The sequence below is a fragment of the Protopterus annectens genome, chromosome 6.part0, assembly GCF_019279795.1.
Source record: "Protopterus annectens isolate FY-2018-M chromosome 6.part0, PAN1.0, whole genome shotgun sequence".
NCBI lineage: Eukaryota > Metazoa > Chordata > Ceratodontiformes > Protopteridae > Protopterus > Protopterus annectens.
Genome location: NC_056737.1, coordinates 399745003 through 399765731, shown reverse-complemented (window position 1 = coordinate 399765731; position 20729 = coordinate 399745003). Strand labels below are relative to the sequence as shown.

At 39.8% G+C, this 20729-nt stretch overlaps 1 protein-coding gene across 1 annotated transcript in view; it reads right to left on the bottom strand.

Moving 5' to 3' along the window:
- RAB15 (RAB15, member RAS oncogene family) overlaps positions 1-20729 on the bottom strand; it is a 768359-nt gene that overhangs the window by 75301 nt on the left and 672329 nt on the right. The window contains exon 3 of the mRNA XM_044074140.1: positions 17032-17092. Within this exon, the coding sequence (XP_043930075.1) occupies positions 17032-17092 (61 nt within the window). The remainder of the gene's footprint in view (positions 1-17031; positions 17093-20729) is intronic.

Below are 20729 nucleotides of genomic sequence, written 5' to 3'. Positions count from 1 at the left end.
TCCGAGATGATACACAAACATCATCTTAATCAAACCATGCACATGAAAAGCTTACTGTGTGTGTGTGTGTGTGTGTGTGTGTGTGTGTGTGTGTGTGTGTGTGTGTGTGTGTGTGTCTATCTATATATACAATTATCTAATGTTATATCAACATTCACATGTCAACAAGGAAAACAACATCTACAATGTGTTGAAAATGCTAAAGTCAGCACAACACTAAGCATGCACTGGGCAACAGCCCTGGTGCATGCAAAAGCTAAAATAAAAAAAATGCCCTTTGCAGGGAGGAAAGTCCCCCCACACCACCTGTTAATTACGTATATTAACTCCAAACTAAAATTGAGGAAAGGGAATATTCTCAAACCCCAAGAACTGTGCAATCTCGCAACCTGTTGACTATCGGTTTATTCGACCAAAAGCAGATGTCTAAACAGATGACAACCAAACACACTTTCAACTTAACCATCTGCACTCCTACATATATTAATGATATTAATGTTAATGTTCAGTTCTCAGATTAATATACAATTACTCCCAGATACAAAGCTAGATTCCAACAAATCCTTTCCTGCCTTTAGTCAGTTGGGTGACAATGTAATAGCTCATCCTAATTAAAAATATTCAACCTGATTACCTTATCAATCTTTCATATAGATCATATAGGTAAGAGCTAGGCTAGCTGCTCTTGTGGGAAATTTTAAGCTTAGCCAAATTCTCTTTTTGTGTTGAAAATAACTTATCCCATTTTGTTAAAGATTGAATTTACCGACCTCATGATCAATAATTATATATTACCCCTAATGAGAATAAATGGGATCATACCATAAACAATTTGAGGAGACCCAAGATAAAGCATTTAGGAGCTGCCTCTGTCCATTAGTACAGAGGACAGTCCTGGGGTAAATCTTCTGTTTCCCATCCATAGATCTAAGTTGCACTTGCATATGGACAAGAGTGAACTTTGCTTTATGTATATGTGGAGTCTGTTCCACAGCACTAGTATCTTCTGTGAGATATACCTGCCCATCCAAACTGTTCTGCTGATGATGCAGAAGAGGTTTAGATCCCTAAACTGAGTATTTCTGATGCCATTTGAATTGCTGATGTGTAGTAAATCCATCAGTAAAGGGTCAGAGGAGGCCTTGTATGCCAGACACAGGTCACCTCTTAGTAGTCTGTAGGATACAGAGTATAGTGACAGGGCTATGAGTCGGTCCATGTAGGACATGTCAGCCATGTATATATTAAAAGTCACAAAATTTTCAGTCTGGTTTCATTATTCAACCTTTCATATAGGCATCTGACTATTCTAGTCAAACAAATCAGACATCTTTATTTGTATAAGACACTGCTAATTATGTATTGTTGCATATACCTATATGTCTCTATAAACTGTATTAAACTTCTTAACAATGGTGTCCAAGCTTCTTACTGTCATATTGATTGCAGTTACTCAAAAGTACACACATTTCAATCCAGCAATTTCATTCATGTGTTACATAGTACAATGACAAATTTAGCAAGTCCTCGTAAATAACAATACTTTAGCTTGATTACATTACTCTCACTTAGTTGGAAAGTACTCAATCTTAAAATGGACTTGCTTATTTATACATGCTAATTGATTATAATAAGACAGAAATGCACCAGCTACAAAGCAATGTGATGAATTCCTGTTATGATTTGAAAATAAAACTTGGGTCATCAATTTTGATTTAAAAATGCAGGCAATTCAAGGCAAGATTATTAAGGAAAATGATGTGTTGAAAGCTAGAAAAATCAAGAAACGAGTGCAATCATATTGATTATCAGCACGGCAATGAAAATACAACCCAGCAAGATGTTACTTGTGACAGACCTAATGATGAGGTTGAACCTGTGGAGGCCATGCAATGAATAACAGTAACAATCTGCAAACTTTTTTAGGAACACCACAGGTGAATCCAAGCAGGTCTCCACACTTAGCTCAGCAGCAACTGGGTCAGGAAAAAAGTCAATCACTGTCAACAACTGGAGAGACCAAGGCCTGCCCAGATGTCATGGTGGTATGTCATGAGGAATGACTACAGTGGAAATTTTTTCAGGAGAGACAGCACAGAAGGGAAAGAAAATGTGGGCAAAGTGGAAGCTCTTCCACTTGGGCAACAACAAAAAGTACAGTTGTGTACACTTATCATAAATGTAGATGATCGAGTGCATTCACTGTTGCAGTCATCACATTTGGGTTATCTGCTTGCAGTAGCCCTCACTCGGCCTGATTATGAAAGTCTTTGGTCCTGCGTCAGTTGCTGTCTCATCTTCCGTGACGTCAGGTAGTCAGGGGTATAAAGCATGCAGCCGACACCATTACATCAGTTTTTCTTGTCCCAGATGTCAAGTGCCCCCCTTAATGGGAAGCAATTAAATATATATATATGTAGATATATATATATATATATATATATATATATATATATATATATAAGGTTATACCTCCAACAAAAAAGCAAATACACCAAAAAGCTTTTAAGTATAGTAGAGGAGAATAGAGGTATAGCCAAAAGAAGTCAGGGAGCTGGAGGGAGGGTAACCAGGACTGCAACAGTGAATACACTCGGACGTCTACATTTATGCTAAGTGTACACAACTGTACTCTGTTCTTTGTGTTTCACTGTTGAAGTCATCACATTTGGGTAGATTCCCAAAGCTAAGGATGGGAGGAGGAATTTAGATAGCATTAGGACCAGCTACAAGGCCGTGAAAGACTGCAGTGGCAAAGCCAGCTCTGGAGTTAGAGAAAATTGGCAAATGGTAATGCTTGGTGAAACTATGTACAGAACTCCATGTAGCAGCTTCTAGGATGTCTCTGATAGGGACATTTCTTAGAAAGGCTGTAAAGGTAGATGCAGCCCTGGTTGAAAGGGGTCTAATCCCCTGTGGGATAGGTTTTCCATGGTGCTTATAGCAGAAATGAATGCAATGGCCTATCCATTTAGAAATGTTTTGCTTTGAAATAGCCTTCCCCTCTGCCCCTACAGCAAATGCCACCAGCAGTTGTTCAGATTTCCTCTGAGATTCAGTCCTGTCCAAGTAAGACCTAAGTTGTCTGTGCACATCTAACGAGTGCAGTATCCTTTCCCCTTTGTTCTGTGGATTAGAAAATAAGGTTGGCAAATGAATGGACTGATTAAGAGCCACACTGGATACCACCTTGGGCATGAAAGAGAGACTGGTCCTGAGGGACACCCTGTCCGCAAGAAAGATGATGAAAGGCTCCACTGCCATAAGGGCCTGTAATTCAGATACCCTTCTTTCTGAAGTGATTGCTAAAAGGAAAGCTGTTTTCCAAGAAGGTAATTTTAACTCTGCAGTTACAGCTGGCTCAAAAGGAGGAAGAGTGAGTTTTTCCAATACAAAATTAAGGTCCCAGGCAGAAGTTGGGGCTCTCCTGGGTGGTCTTAAGTTTTTGGCCCCTCTGAGGAACTGCTTGAGCAGTGGGTGAGAAAAGAGGGGTGGTTCTGTGTTGTAATGAGCTGAAATGGCTGAGGCATGAATTTTGATGGAGAAAAAGGAAATGCCCTTGTGAAGCAACTCAGTTAAGTATTGAAGAATCTGAGGTAAATTGGGCGTTGCTGCGGCCATCCCTTGAGTTTGGTTCCAGGCACAGAATCTTTTCCATTTTTCAGCATAAGATTTTCTAGTACTAGGCCTCCTTGCCTCCAAAATGATATCCACCACTTGTTTACTGAGGGATGGTAATGGAGAGAATATGTAATTATCCAGGCTGCCAGGTTCAGGGTTTGAAGCTGGGGGTGCAGGATCTGGCTCTCCTGCTGAGACAGCAGAGTAGGGGTCAGAGGTAGGTGCCATGGGGTGACACACTGCGCAAGAGGGGGTACCAGTGTTGGCGTGGCCAGTCTGGTGCAATAAGTATCATCCTTGGTTTGTCCTGTTTGATCTTTAGTAGTGCTTTGTAGAGGAGAGGCAGAGGAGGAAAGGCATAAACTGATAGATTTTTCCAGCTGAAGGACAGAGCATCCACTTTCCAAACTTGCTTGTGGGGAGTCCTTGTGCAGAATATGTCCAATTGGTAGTTCTGGGGGGAGGCAAACAGGTTTATATCTGGGATCCCCCATTTGTTGAGCAACATGTTGAAAATCTTTGGTTCCAGTTTCCACTCGTGTGGGTCCATGAGATTTCTGCTTAGTTTGTCTGCCAGTGTATTTAGTTTTCCTGGCAAGGACTGAGCCTGTAGATGCACTTGGTAGCTCAAGGCTGTGTTCCACAGAGCCATGGCTAGTCTGCAGAGGGGGTAAGAATGGGTACCACCCTGCTTGTTTATGTAACACATAACAGTGGTGTTGTCCGTCTTTACCATTAATTGTCCTGGAAGAATGTAGTCCTTGAAGGCTGTCAGAGCATTCTGTACAGCTAACATTTCTTTTTGATTGATATGCAGGTGCATTTGACTTGGGTTCCATTTGCTCTGAATGCACTTTCCTGCCAGGTGAGCCCACCATGCATAGTCTGATGCATCTGTTGTTAGGGTGTGGGCAGCAAGGGGTAGAGTGAATGGTAGTCCCTTGTTTCGGTGGCAGGCCTCTGCCCACAAAAGGAATTCTAACCATAGGCAAGGTATGATAGGAATCCTTGCTTCTAGATCCTGAGAATGTTGACACCATAGGCTTTTTAGATGCCATTGTAGTTTCCTCATATGCAGTCTTGCATATGGAATTAGTAGGATGCACGAGGCCATGAACCCCAAGCCTTGCAATATTTGCCTTGCAAATAGCAGGGTTTTTGTGGCCACTAGTTTGAAGTAAGTTGTCAAATGAATTTGTTTTTCTGGCATGAGGAAAGCCATCTGGGAATTTGTGTTCAAGCTTGCTCCCAGGAATATAATTTGCTGGCAGGGTACCAGATGTGATTTCTTTTCATTTACGGTGTACCCCAGACAAGTTAACACCTTTTGTACAAATGCCAGATGATTCAGAAGTATGTCCTGGCTTTCTGCCTGAATTAGACAATCATTCAGGTATGGGTATATTTGAATATTTCTTTGCCTGCAAAATGCAATGGCTGGAGCTAGGCACTTTGTGAATACCCTTGGCACAGTAGATAAACCAAAGAGCAGTGCAGAGAACTGATAGTGCATGCAGCCTGCTTTGAAGCGTAGGTATTTTCTGCAAGATTCCCTGATTGGGATGTGCAGGTAGGCTTCCTTTAAATCCAGTGTTGCCAACCAATCATCATTGCCTATCATGGGAAGCAACTGATGAAGAGTTGGCATCTTGAATTTTGGAATCACCAAAAAGGTGTTTAGGATAGACAGGGCCAGGATAGGATGTCATGAATTGTCTTTTCTGGGTACCAGGAAAAGTTTTGAGTGGAAACCTTGTCCCTTTTCCTCTTCTGGTACAGTCTGAATAGCCTTTAAACCTAACAGAGAGAGTACTTGCTTTTGAGCCTCTGCCCACTGACCTGGGGGTAGATCTGGCCAACCATTTGGAGTTGGTAACATGTGGAGGTGAAATATGTATCCTTGGGAAACTATGTTTAAAACCCACTTGTCCTGGGTAATGAGTTCCCATTTTATGGCCTGCAGAGCAATCTTTCCCCCTAAAGGAGCAGTCAGTTAAGAAGTGCTTGGAAGTTTCAAAGTTAAGTCATTGAGACAGCTTACCATAGGGTCGAGTCTTACTACTCCCTGATTTAGAAGTGGGAGCCCCCCCACTGCTTAATCCTGTGCGTACTCTTGGACTGAAGCCTGGGTGTTCTGCTGGTTCTGGATTTGAACTGAGAAGGCCTGGAAGAGGCAGGAAAGGGCCAATTTTTTTGAGGGCCAATGCCTACTAAATTAAGGAGGCTACACTTGTAAGAAATATTTAACAGTTTGCATAGATTTAGTTTTTTCCTCTATCCTTTTAAGAACTTCTTCTGCTTTGTTGTCCTGATTTAAGGGAGCATCCAGCAATTTAGTTTTAACATGATCTGGCAAAGATTGCTCCTTAAGCCAAGCATGCCTTCTAAGTACAGACCCGGTGACAGCAGCCCTGCAAGATGCCTCTAGTGAATCAAAACCACACTGCAAAGTATGTTTTCCAACCTGTTCAGCAGAATGCATTAAATCCTGTAAATTCTTATTTTCAGCACAATCAGGAATCAACATTGTTTTCTATTTAAGCAATCCAATACTATGCTGCTGATACTTTAACATATGAAACTGGCAATTTAAGGCCCTGATGGCTAAGGTTGCAGAGGTGTATACCTTCTTACCCCATCTATCCAGGGCCCTGGAATCTCTATCAGAGGAGGTAGGATTTTTGGCAGTAGTAGCCTTAATGCCCTTGGGTCCCTGTGAAATGGTCTCATGATCCACAGTAGGATTTTTAAAAAGAAACTTGTGAGAATCAGGAACCCTGTAATATCTATCAGGTTTTCTGGGAGCAGGAGGTAAAGTCAGGGGCCAAGCTAGATTCTGAAAAGGCATCATCAACAATGTCCAGGACAGGAGGGATAGCTAAAGGCCTGTGTTGGGGCAGGAGTAAGAAATCTCTAAGCCTCTTTTTAGAATCAGAGTAATCCTGGCTTTCCCAGTGAAAATGCTCCCTAAGAGTATGCAGGGTTTCACCAAAAGAGTAATCCTCTGGGTGTGGGGGGGGGGGCAGAGGGAATAGAGTCCTCTGCATCAGAATCCTCATAGGTAGATAAGGGTAAATCCTGGTCATCAGAAGAGACAGAAATTTAAGAATCCTTGTCAGAAGTATCATAAGCAAATTCAGTCCTAGGTCTCTCAGAGGGGGAAAGTTGGCTTCCCCTGATTAAAGTAATCAGGTCTTCAGCCATTCTTATCATTTGTTTTTAGGCATAGAGGCCTGACCATGTGGTCTGGGCGTCAGTTTCCTAGGCATGATTTGAGGTTTAGGCCTAGAAGAAGAAGATGGTGTCGGTTTAATATGCAAGTCAGTAGGCCTGAATACACCCTCAGAAGCCGGTGCCTCTACAGCGGCTCCGGACCCATCCAAAGTAGAGACATCCACAGGTTCCACAGTTGAAGCATTTCGTGGCATACTGGACTCCGAATGGGTCTCAGTAGAGGCCTGCAAATCTGAAGTAGTGGGTATCAGGGGCTGCGAAAGCACCTCACTAAGTACCAGCGAACTGGCGACTAGCTTAGGAGAAGCGTCATCAGCAGCTTTGGACCTAGGCGGCCTGTCTCTGTCTTTATCTTTGCGTTTTTTCAGAATGTCGGTAGTCGGGTGGCTTACCGAAGACATATATGGATAAGTGAACAGAGTACCAAAATATTTAGAAGTGAAAATGTACCGACAACGAATAGTTCTTGGTTTAAGTAAGGCACAAAACCGACAGCGAGGTATGTCGTGGTCAGGGCCTAGGCAAGGAATACAGCAGATATGAAAATCTTTATGAGGTATTTGCTTTCCACAAGAAATACAATTATTGACTTTTACTGACATCGGTTTAGAGTAAGAAAAAGTTTCCCCAATGGGGTACTTAGCTTTAGTTGAAGACTTCGGTTCTGAAACTCGAAAATGAAAATTTCAGGAGTCGGCTGACCGGCACTTGCAAACTGCTTCTGCTTCGGGCACCGCACAGCAAGAAAGACTGAGGTAATGGCGTCGGCTGCATGCTTTATACCCCTGACTACCTCACTTCATGGAAGATAAGACAGCAACTGATGCAGGACCCAACATTTTGATAATCAGGCCAACTGAGTGCTACTGCAAGCAGATAACCCAAATGTGATGACTGCAACAGTGAAACACGAAGAACATCAGCAACAACGCAAAAGTTACTATCAAAAGGGCCACTGGAATCACTTTTACAATCAGAGGCAGACCAGATTCTGAACTGCCCTTCTACATGGGATGTGTTCAGGATTGTTAACCTCTCTGACTACAGTCTTTCTGTGGCCGAACTTAAGGTTCTTGGTAAAAGCTATTCATTCATCCCTGCTAGTAGGAGGGACTTGGTTACCACAATCAATTCCCTTTGGAATATGTGTGTATGTTAAATCTTAAGTTAACTAGGAAGGTGCAAGCTAAGCCTATTGCTGAACATGAATCTTTTGAATTTAGACATCTTGGCACATATAATCCACCATTAAAAGCCAAATTAAGTGCCGTTCTGCATGTATATGAAACAGATATCAGGGGAGATATTTTCTAAACAGTCCTCATAAGTAAGTATCTCACCATAAACAATATTAAAGAACCTGTCTGTCAGTTAACACAGAGGATTAATCAGGCAATGCTTTCCAGGTAACCCTGAAAAGTGACACTTGTATCTACTGAGTTTACCTGATTAACAAGGAAATCAAATTAAATAAACAAAATCAATAACTACATATACATTTTTATATTTTCCAGTTAGTCATAGGAAAACTTGCAGGCATTAGAAACTTAACTAAAATTTATTTTAATCAATAGCTGTACTTCAATGCTGAAAATTTGCTGTGCTACTACCAGCAAGGACAAGCAACTTACTCAATGTGCACACACTGGGCCAAGAAAGCCATATCAGTTATGCAAAGGGAGCCTTCCAAGCAGTCTTACTACAAGTGTGAGAAATAAGGACATAAAAAACTGCGATCCTCACCAAATCCATGATATGCCATTTACTTGGAAAGAATGGTTATTACGGCAAACTCTATAAATCAGCCAAAAAGGTGCATAGTAGGGGCTTATCAGCATGTAGATCTGTGTAAAGACCATAGGTCTGTCAAACTTTCCATCAGCAACCATAAAATCTAGATTTAGCAGTTAGGAAAGAGGATTATGGCTCTGAGCTGTTAACATGTTACTACTGATTACAGGGTTTGATTCCTTCTACCTTCTTTTACCTACTGTGTGCCCTGAGTAGGTCATTTATGCAGAAAGTGCTTCCAGGTCACCCCTGAAAGGGTCACTTGTATCTGCTTAACTAATGTATAAAAAATAATTCAAATGTAATTCAAGATGAGTGCTGGTGCTGAGGTGGTCATTAATATGTTCTGCTGACTTACAAAATGTAAAAAGCTACTTTATCAGACAGGGGGTGCTCTGCTTTCCTTTCTGTGATGGCAAGACAGGCACTCAGAGGAACAGAACTAATAGTTCAGAGAGATGTTTGCGTTGCTAGTGATCTTTGTCCTTCTTGCTAGATAGACAGCCGTAGTGAGCCTGAGTATCAAAGACAATGAAATATGCAGCTGTGCCTCATTACACTCATATCTAACATAACACCTGATTCCCTTACAGTGCCTACATAGGTTTCAACTTCTTTACTGGAAAGGTTAAGCAGTTCACACACGAGAAAATCTTTTGCTTCATAACAGCGGAGGAGTTGGTGGGCTGGTGCTCAGACATGGTGTCTATATTCTGGATAATGACATAATACATACATGTGTTGACTTCACTAGATTCATTGAAGGGGTGTGGAGAGAGACATACATCCTACTGCTTAAGTATCTATCAGACATCAGGAATGCCAGGCACAGTGTAAGTGACCCATAGGCAAATATGAGCTACCTTTAAATTCCCTTTGTTTAACAAATTTGTTTATTTTTATTTTATTTATTTCAAGTTTAACAGGATGATCTCAATGAGCACAAAGTGCCCCTTTTCACTGGAGGCCTGGCCATTGCTACTGCACATAAAGAATTCCAGATATGGTCACTGGATTTTGAGGTACTCATTAAGATTTGAGTGAGTAATCTCAAAAGTCTACGTGTATTGTACTTTTTTATGAGGTTTGTGATTGTGGGGCATTTGTTGGGTTTATCAACAATGCTATGTACTATTACGAGCTGTTAAGAGGTAAGACTGTTATTGGCTTCTAGCCACTTTGCCTTCTGAAGTGCCAGGCAGCAATGAATTATACTTGGGGGGAATATGCCCCCCCATGCACTGTAACTTGGGCGTTACATCTTTCAGACAACTACTTGTAATTGTTTCCCTTCCAGAACATTTCTAGAAGCTAACATTATCGGCCTCACATGGACTTTCAGGTGTGGCTTGGTACATGCTTCTTGTCCTCATCTGGGGGAAAACACAGCTACAGCATGACAGTCAATGTAATATGATATATGGGATCCAGAAACTGTGTATCTCAATGAAGATGGAAAAGTGTTAACTGAGTAAAAGTGAGGTAAACATTTTGAGTCATACTTTATCAGGTAAGGGGGTAGCACCAGTCCTCAAGAAGACTAATGCAATCTGTAGAATGGGAAAACATCCAACAATACTAAAGCTGGAAGCTTCATTAGGATGATGAACCAGCTTGGAAAATGTATCCTGTGTTTGGAAGAAAAAGATGAGGCACTGTGAAGGACTAGCTGGGACAGCACTGAGCAGAAAGCATTCAGTCAACTAAAACACAGGTTTTATTTACTCTTATACTAAGGTTATATTATACAAGCAATGAACTGAACCTGCTTGCTAATACATTCTCATATGGACTGATAGCATCCCTTCAGAAAGATGAAAAGCAATGGAGGCTTGTTACATATGCATCTTGGTCATTATCTAAAACAGAAGACTAGCATGCACAGATACAAAGACCTTGGGCATTAGTTGGTGATGGGAAAGGTTAAAAGACTGCCTTATAGGATGACAACTTAAACTAGAAGCAGATCACAAAGCTCTAGTGAGTTCATTGGGTACCCAACCTGGTGCCAGGCTCTCAACCAGGAGCGATAGATTGCATCTTAGCCACATGACTTAAGACTTATACAAATTGCTATGATCCAGACAAGACATTGCTAGCAGCAGATATGCTGTCTCATGCACTGCTGACTTAAAATAAAACAGAACAAATCAGATACTGAACTGAGGAAGGATACCAATCTCTGTGTTTATGTTATGCTGGATAGTGTAATAGCATGACTAGAATACTTGTCCTCTCAGCACATGTTCTCAGGTGATGACTTTTTGCAGAAACGGATGGCCAGTGTGCAGTACAATTTATTTATTGGCATCTGATTACCAGGAACGTCCAACTGGGTAGGATCCCATTTTTTCAGTGGAGGCCCAGGGAGAAAAGCTACAAAGTATTACAAAGCATTTTAATAATTTTAGTCTTTAAAAATGATACAAAAAACAAACAAAGCTTAAAATACAGTTTATACCAAATTAGACATGCATGAAAACATTGGTTAAGAATAGATATGTTATATGACAATTATTTAATAGTTGGAGAAATTTTAGCCAGTTCTTAGATAAATTAAAGGTAAGTTAGTACAATACAAACAGGAATTGCAATATGAAGTAAGAGAAAAGCAGGTTTATTGTGTATTTAGAGAGAAAGCCAAGAGAGAAAATTTGATAGAAGTAAGGAAGTGAATGAAGAGGGAAAGTAAGGATATAGTTTATCCTGCTGTTGAGCAAGAACAGATACATATTTTGGCTAGGAAGTCTTTCAGAATGGTTTTGAAGAATGGGATGGAGGGAAATGACCTGATGGACAGAGATAAAGAGATCCAGGCCTTAGCACTATGGTATGAGTACAGACAATGTCCATCAGATTTGATAGGTTTGTGGACAGACAGGAGTTTTTGGTCATTGGATCATAATGGCCGACTAGTAAAATAGATGTGTAGAATGTTATTTAGTGCTGGATAAGCAGATGGATTCTGGATAATTTTATAGGTGGTAAGAAGCTGTGTATGTGTCAGTTGATGGGGTAGTTCTAACAAATTTAGACTTTTTAATGTTACAGAGCAATGGGTTCTGAAAGGGGTAATTGTTGCAAATTTAGCAACTTTGTTAAAGCACTGTTTGAATTTTGATTTTTTTGATGCCTGAAAGTTATTAAGGATGAAAGCACCATAAATATGTATGAGGAGGAGATAAGTAGTGGTTGGTGCAGCTTTAGTTGCATTGGTGAGAAAATGTTTGGCTCTGTAAAGAATCCCTTGTTTTTAACTATTTTTTCTTATGTAGTTTTGTATATGCAGGTCAAATTTTACAGGTTGAATTTAAGATTATCATCCACTATCATCCCTAATAATTTGTTAAGAGAAGTGACTTCAATGACTGTATTATCAAGGTAGAGGACTTTAAATTTTGTTTTTTCATGAGAGAGGAATTTGGGGAAAAATGTAGTATATTTTTATTAGGGCTCAGCATGAGTTATGTGTCAGAAGGCTATGTTTCAGTTGCTTTTAAAGCTTCTTGAGTAAGTTTTTGGAGATGGGATGTTGTCAGATGTGCAAATGTATCTTTAGTCATCTGCGTACCTGTTCTGCGGATGTGTGGAAGGCGCTGGTGAAAATGTTAAAGAAGAGGGGACCAATGATAGAGCCTTGTGGTACAGCGGTGGTGACTGGGATGTATGGAGAGAGGGTGGAGTGTCATTTCACTGACTAAAACCTATTGGACAGGTAGCTTTTGAACCATAGAAGGGGGGGCTGATAGTGACCTAATTAGGACATTTTAAGTAGAAGTTTGCTGTGACAAACTGTCGAAGGCTGTAGACAAATCTAGAAATAAGGAGGAGACTACTTTCTCTAGTTTTAATGACAGTATCTTTATAGGTTAGAAATGCAGCGTTATCATTATGGCAAGGATGGAAGCCATGTTGTGTCAGGGACAGAAGTTCTTCTTGCAGGATATAGTTTAATAATTGTTTTTGAATCAATTTTTCAAGTATTTTGGAGAGGGGGATAAGACTCCTATAGGCCTAAAGTTAGTAATGTCTGTTGAATTTCTTCCTTTGTGCAGAGGGATAACATGTGACTTTTTCCAGAGACAGGGAATGTGAGATTCCTGAATTGACCTATTTATAAGGATTGAGACAGGGTAGGCAATGTTATCGGCTGCTGTTTTAAGGTATTCACTTGGAAGGTCATCAGCTGAAGTGGAATATGGTTTGAGTTTGTTTAAGAGTAGTTTTGAATGCTGTAAGGAAACAGTACTGACAAGGAATGGCATCTCTCACAGATCATAATGGTCTGTTGTTTAAAAATCCTGTGAGTTAAAGATACCTCCACCTGTGCACAGTGGTGTCCTAGACAAAGGCGCTATCAGGGATTGTGAGATGTAGGCATGATGAAGAAGTTGTTTGATGGTAAGGTTAAGTAAACTATCAAATTAGTTTGTATGGAATGGCTAAGCCTACATGTCTTCTTCTTCTTTCGGCTGCTCCCGTCAGGGGTCGCCACAGCAGATCAACTGTTTCCATTTCTTCCTGTCCTCTGCATCTTGCTCTGTCACACCAACCACCTGCATGTCCTCTCTCACCACATCCATAAACCTTATCTTAGGCCTTCCTCTTTATATGTTACCTGGCAGCTTCATCCTTAGCATCTTTTTCCCAATATACTCTGCATCCCTCCTCGGCACATGTCCAAACCAATGTAATTCTGCCACTCTGGCTTTGTCTCCAAACCTTCCAACCTGGGCTGACCCTCTAATATACTTATTCCTAATCCTGTTCCTCGTCACACCCACTGCAAATCTTAACATCTTCAACTTTGCCACGTCAAGCTCTGACTCCTGCCTTTTTGCCAATGCCACTGTCTCCAACCCATATAACATAGCTGGTCTCACTACCCTCTTGTAGACCTTCCCTTTCACTCTTACTGTAAAGTCTTATTGTGTTTATGGCTAAGCCTACATGTATTTATTTATTTTCCATTCATTAACCAGGTATGTTGACTGACAAAATAACTCTTTTTAGCCATGACCAAGGCCATAACACACAAACCGTAAGGATAACAGGGAGTATAGCATTAGTGATGTACAGATTGTGTTTGGCTAACAACAAGACCTATGTGCATAACAAAGACTGTGACATTGCATTTCTGTAAATACTACAGCAGCACAAGTTGTTTATACACACACACAAACACACACATATATATATATATATATATATATATATATATATATATATATAGTATAATTATGACTGTAACTCAGATAAAGTTATAATGCACTCTTTCATTAATACTGACTAATATGCTTTACTTTTCCAGCCTGTCCTAGCTGTCTCAGACACAATAAGACTTTACAGCCAAATAATATGTACCTTTTGTCTTTTTTCCCCAAGCTACACTTTGTAAACCCTTTGTGTTTATTTTCTTTGATGTCCTGTAGTATTCATCTATTTGGCTTGTAGCACATTAAGTCCAGAGAAGTGAAAGGCAGATGGAGGTTTGAATCCCACCACTGCCACTACTGTGAAGTCATCAGTATGATGCCCTGTGGGCAGAGGCTAATGTTCTCAGATCTGTTCCATTGTTTATCAGTAAATTAAGCTATATATAAAATCTGATAGCCACCAGGCATATGATCATTCAATTCACACTACTGATAGTAAACAGATTAAAAACAAAAAGGCACATAAATATGGCTCTCTAAATAACTCACTAAGTACAATGTGACTTTAACAGCATGCAGGAAATGTGCACTGTTGTCACAGGTATGAGCCTACACCATCCACTTACAGACAAAGCTTCACATGTCTCCCATACCCCTTGCTTACCACTCTGTCTGCATTTCTGCACTTTCCACTGCTCACTTGCCCACAATAACTGTACTTTGAATAAACTCATGCATTCGCACACATACACATGCTGATTTTCAGGGAAGGCTGTTAATATTCTCCAACACTGCAGCCTATTTTCTTGGCACCAGATTATCTGACTGTGGACCTACTAGAACCATCCAGGCTGCTGCAAATGTAATGTAGAGTTAGGAGAAGTAGAAAACCCTGATGACTGCCTGGATGACAGCCACTTGCTGTAACCAAGGTGCATGGGAAGGTGAAGCAAAAAAGATATGGCTGGAACCTTGACTGCAAGCCTGGTATTAGAGGACCAGATGAGAAAGGTGAGAAGAAGATGTTAGTATATCAACTCACCCATCCTTGGGGAAGGTAATGTTAGGATGTTGCTAAAAGAGGTTTACCATGGAGGAAGCCTAAGCACTGTAGCTCTTGCACAGTGGGATTACGGAGCAAGAAGCTACCAAGGTTGGCTATGTACTCTAGACATTTGTGTGAAGAAGCTCATACCTGCAATGAGCTCAGCAGAGTGGCACACATCAAGCTTTCCAGCCAGCAGAGTGAGGTCTTAGAAGAATGTAAAAAATCTCCTGAACTGCTGCTAGATGGTGGCATTAGTCCCCAGATGTCAGTTTCCAATCCATCTGGCCTATGGCGTTGAGGGTATGAAAGAACAAATAGGCCAAAACAGGATAGGAGCTTGAGGTGTTTCTGAGGGATGAATTAGTTACTCCTAATGGAATAGTGCTAAAATATTCCCAGATGTTTGCAGTACTTAAGGAAGTCCATGCAAATGAAAAAGGGGCCATACAAAATATAAGTTCACATACACAGGTGCCCAAATATACAGACATACAAACCCACATGTATGAATGCACATACGCGTGTGACACATAACAAAGGTGAATTGAATACTCTAAAGGGTTATGTTTGCCGAGACTGCACCAAATAGCAGAATGAAGCAAATCCTTGAAAGAATCAATAACAAACTGCAATAAAAAACATTCCTCTCACTCCTACATGACAGTTCCATGAAAGGTTCACTGCTTAGCTGCTATTGAAATGAAATTGTAATCTTGCATCTAGGACTTTTAAGGATGAATCACTAAGAAGTAATATTAAATGCTAAGCTGATGGAAGGGATCACTTCATTCTTATTTAATAATTACGCAAACATAGATGTGATTCAGAGACAAAATAAACACTAAAAAAAGATCCAAATATCATACACTGTGCATGCTGGGCATACAGATGATTCAGAGATCACTGTGGAATATGGTAAAACTGCAGCTATGTCAGTTTGCAAGCTTAGTATATTCAAATTAGCTAAAGTTTTGTGCAGATGATGCAAGGTGTGTATAGCAGCACGGTTATTATTCAAATGAGAATTCCACAACAAGGAAGAAACAGAACACATGAATGCAATCATGGAGGTAACATGCCCCTGCAAAGCCGAACAACACCTGCTCAGAGTGCATACACAGTCAGTTACACAACTGCAGTGTTTCTAGCTAAGGTATGTATACTGGTAGTTTTGCTCAGTCAGCTGTTTATGTCATTTTCTCTCTCTCTTTCTCACTCTGTCTCCACTGTTTGACATATACAAATCTTATAGCACTGTGCTATGTTGTGCTTTCTGCTATAAGTCTGCTGTCAGCCTTGTGTAGTCTGTAGTCCACTGTATAAAACATACTGACAGCATTGCGTGGTCTGACATCCACAGTGTATCAGTTGCTTGGAGTGTTCATTATGTTTATGCATGCTTATATAAACCGCATGTACCTAAGTATAAATAGGCACTATAACTTACATATAGGTGTGTTCTAAATAAACAGTGATCTATAACACAGACATAAAAGTACAGGAAATGTCAAACAACATAACATGCTTCACATCCTGAATGAAACACCCCACGACACTGGTATGATTCTTAAGAACCTGGCAGAATACTACAAACTCCATGATAAACGCTCATGCTACTAGTTTAATTCAGACCCATCAAATGTCTTAATAATTAGCAGTCTGTCGTTGAACTGTCCAGGAACTGTAGAACTAATTTACTGGCTTGTCGTTGTTCATAGTTTGTGGTTTTTATCAGCTGCTGTAGCATAATATAAACATTTAAGATGAAGGGCTTCAAAACTTGACTTGTGATGTTGATAGAGTGAGAAATAATCAGATATGCAAATGACGTTAGAATGTACGTAATTCTGAATGGCAGTATGCCTTCTGAACAGCTTCTCAGTGGCAAACACATTGATCTAATCCCAACATGAGTTGGAAATTATTTCAGTAATACAGATAAACAGATATTTTCCTTCTGTGGGCACATAAAATTCCACTTGATGATCTGAGATATTTTCCTAAGTTGCTCATGTATTTCAGTATTATTGATACTAGCAGAAACATAACAATAAGGCATTGAAAAAGTCAATGCAAAAAGAAAATCCAATTCAGCTGGAAGACACTGCCTAGGGAAGTGACAATGGAACACTTAACATCAATTGTATTTAACATCGGTTGAAAAGTACATTTCTAAATTACCTGGGCTCGTCTGTAGTACTGTTTTGTAATTGTCTGATATCTCTCCTGTCCCGCAGTGTCCCTGAAAAAAAAAGAATAAAATGAAACCTCCATTATTGCAGATCATTAGTAATTAGTACTCATCCAACAGATGGAATCCATAACATTACATGAGATCCATAAATGTTTTATATGTAGGCTATTTCTAGTATCTGTGCCTAAACACAAATCACAGGAGAAAATTCATACAAAAATGTGCACAGCTGTTCTCAATTCTTGAACACCTTTCCATGTTACTTTCATACACTACAAGTGTGCTTCAAATATACATGTAGCTGGATTTACTATGATGGTATGGTAGTGGTTAGACATCACACTGGTTGATCCAAAGTTTTCCTAGATTGTAACAACATAAAAACGTGTGCATCCAGTGGGATAACCAAATGTTGTGGTGGGCATTAAATTTCTTCATTATGTCATGTAAATCGAGTGTTAATCCTGGTACTGGATGTAGGGCTGCAGCCCCTTCATGTACAAATTGTTTTAAAACAATATTTATTTGTTTTAACTTACAAAATAGAGTAATTACCTCTTTGTAGATTTGGAACTCCTACATACAGTTCCACATTGATCAGATTCCTGTTTAAAAAATGAATTGTTGTTCTAAGCAGTGCAACACTTAGAAATAATTCCAGTATGCCTTATTACAGCTCCTCCTGCCATTTTGAGGAGCAGAAATGACACTTATATGGGGACTAGTTGGGCTGCTGGATGAAACCCCTGTTGTATAAAGCATGACAGTACTTGTTTACTGAATGTTTGCCAAACATTTGCTGATTAATATTCTGATTTGCACTGTAACACTGTATCAGCCACAGCAATGATGGGAAGTAAAAGTGCAGACCAGTGTGTATGCACTTTGTGCTATACAGTGGGTTATTTAGGGTTGTGAAATCAACTGGTGTAGATTATTTTATTTTTTTATTTTATTTTTTTACTTGACATTTGTTTTCCAGGAATGTCTGACTGGGATAATAAACCATTTTCAGCGGAGGCCCAGAGAGAAAAGCTCCACATATTAATATATAGTTTTACCTTTAAAAGTTATGGCTGTTTGACCAAGTGTTACAGCTATAATTATATGGGTCAGGATGGAATTTAGTTACTTGTTGCAAACCCAGTAAACTATTCCTATCAAAAAAAAAATGAGGAAGAATAGATACATGCTTGGTTTTCTGCTTCTTTATGACATGAAAAAATGGGGCCAACCTTGTTACTAATGGCATGCCCAGGGATGTGCACAGCATTCTGATGTAAAAGGGAAAACTTCTGTTCCCTCTCCCAGGACTGACAAGAGTGGCAATCCCTTCCCACTGAGGGGATACCAATAGCCTCAGAGGAGATGTCTAACCCCCAGTCCATAATGGCTGTAGGCGCTACACCAGGGGGATCTGGGATAAAAGATGAGTGGTTTGAAGTACAAGTAGCCACAGCAGAGTCACCCACCTGTGTCTGAGGAAAATTACTAGCCTGCTGTGATGATAAAGGCTGTTTGCTGATTTATTTCTTTTTGTGGCTAGAAGAAGAACCGACCAAGAGTCTGTTCCATGGTTAAGCTGAAAATGGTGCTTCCTTCCCAGGGAAGACGAGCAGCAATTGCTCATTAATAGTGCCAGTCAACAGAAGTTACTTTTTTTACATATAAAAACAGTAAAAAGCAATCAAAAACACTATGCAAGTCTCACAAAAGTAAAATGAACACAATTTCTCCACAGAAAAAAATGTTTTCAGTTATTTTACACCACTTTTAAATTGACAAAAAAAAAATAAGCACTCCATTTAAAAGTATGTTACAGTCTCAAAACAGTCTTAAAACACAACACTCCCAGCTTTAAAATAACATCTTGAAGAGGAAAGTAATAAAATATCAACAAAGTTAAGAAAATAGAATGATTTTTCCTCAAAGAAAACTTATCTGATCAGCAAAGGAAAGCATAAGCCAACCGTTGATCTCCGAAAGCGTCAGAGGAGCATATTCTTCGGCGGCAGTAAAGCTCTGAAGAGTTTGTTACTCAAACTTGCCTTTTAATTAGTTCAACTTTTGCTGCATGACAGTTTGGATGCATGGAAGGTGCCCTGAAGTTTTGGAAGCTGGCTCGTACTTATATCCTTGGCAGGATATAACCCATGCATTTAAGGCTACTGCAGCAGTGATCATTCCAGCATCTACTGTTATGGTAAGTTTTACTTGTACAACTGTACTTTTCTTGGAATGTGAATAGTTTAACTAGCCCTTAAAATGGAACAGAGTCCCAGGTAATTTGAGAAGCTAAATTATTAGATACCAGCATTACAAGAAACCTTCCTAGCTTCACAGGAGCATGAAGCGCAGTATACTAACCTCGAAAAAGGGCATAGCAAAATTAATTTAAAATGGGTGGCGAAAGCCATACACACTCTGGCTAGGCTTATAAATGCCCTAGGGCAGATAGCCTAGTATGAACCTATGAACCTATGAACCTATGAGGTATTGCAGATTACTGGACCACATGAGAACCATCAGCTTACAAGGGAAGAAGGTGCAGAAGTGGGATGCTTCTAATTTACCACGTTTGCCCCACAGTAGCAGAAGAGGTTATGACGGATGATCTAGGAGGTCATATGAGACTTAAAGAGTACTGTGGTGACCAGTGTCTGAATCTGTAGTGATTATTTGCTCTCAGATATGACAGAAAGAGAATTTTGTAATAAGATGAAAGAGGTGCTAGGATGTATGAAGGGCCTTGAAATATTTATGGAAAATCAGAATATAGTCACTTACGTCAAAGAAATGTGGAGTGTGGTTATCAAGGGTTTCAAGACTGGGGCGTTACACAGCTGTCTATACCAGGGTTTGGGGGCTTACTGATATATTCACTGTTGTGCACATGTAATCAATACATTTATCAGGCTGTTAAATTTAAGTCTAAATCCTGGAGAGACAAAATTTCTATTACAATGGAGCATGTATTTATGTTTAATGCTGTGTGTTCCCATCTTATTGTGATTTCTAACCATGCATTTATAGAATCTTTTGGTTTACCTGGGTGAACTAAAACTAGAAAGACACTGATAGTTTCCTACTGTTCATCTGAAGGAGACATTTGTGGAATGGTCAAAAAGAATGTTAAATGATAAGTTGGTTGAAGTGAAGACAGATGAAATTTCTTACTAACAGAATAGGATAGCTTAACATAAAAAGTTAAGAGAGCTGTTAAAGAGTATACTGACCACGTGGAGAAAAGGGAAAGAACTTTCAAGAAGAAAAGAGGAAGAATTGGTTGACATTCTATGATGGTGAAGAATATTTTGAGGGAACAACTAATAAACTGAATCAGGAGACTGAAACCTTCCTAGATACTAAATATGATATTTTGAGACAATCCCTCTGGGACAAGTATTTTTTATAATTTTCCAGTATACCAAAATTCCCTAGTAATAAAGTTGGGGCAATGAAATAAAGATAATGCTCTATGTAACTATCCAGTAGCTATGCATTATTGCAGAACACTTTATTCAGAGCAGACTATGGGGAGAAGGTATGAGAAAATTATACTACATTATGTCCAGGAGTTGAATTTACTGCAGCTAACTACAGAATCTGCAGATACTGAAGTTAGCCTTGTCATAGCTGAGGTATTAAACAGACAGGCGGCAAGAAAAACTCAAGAGTAACCATG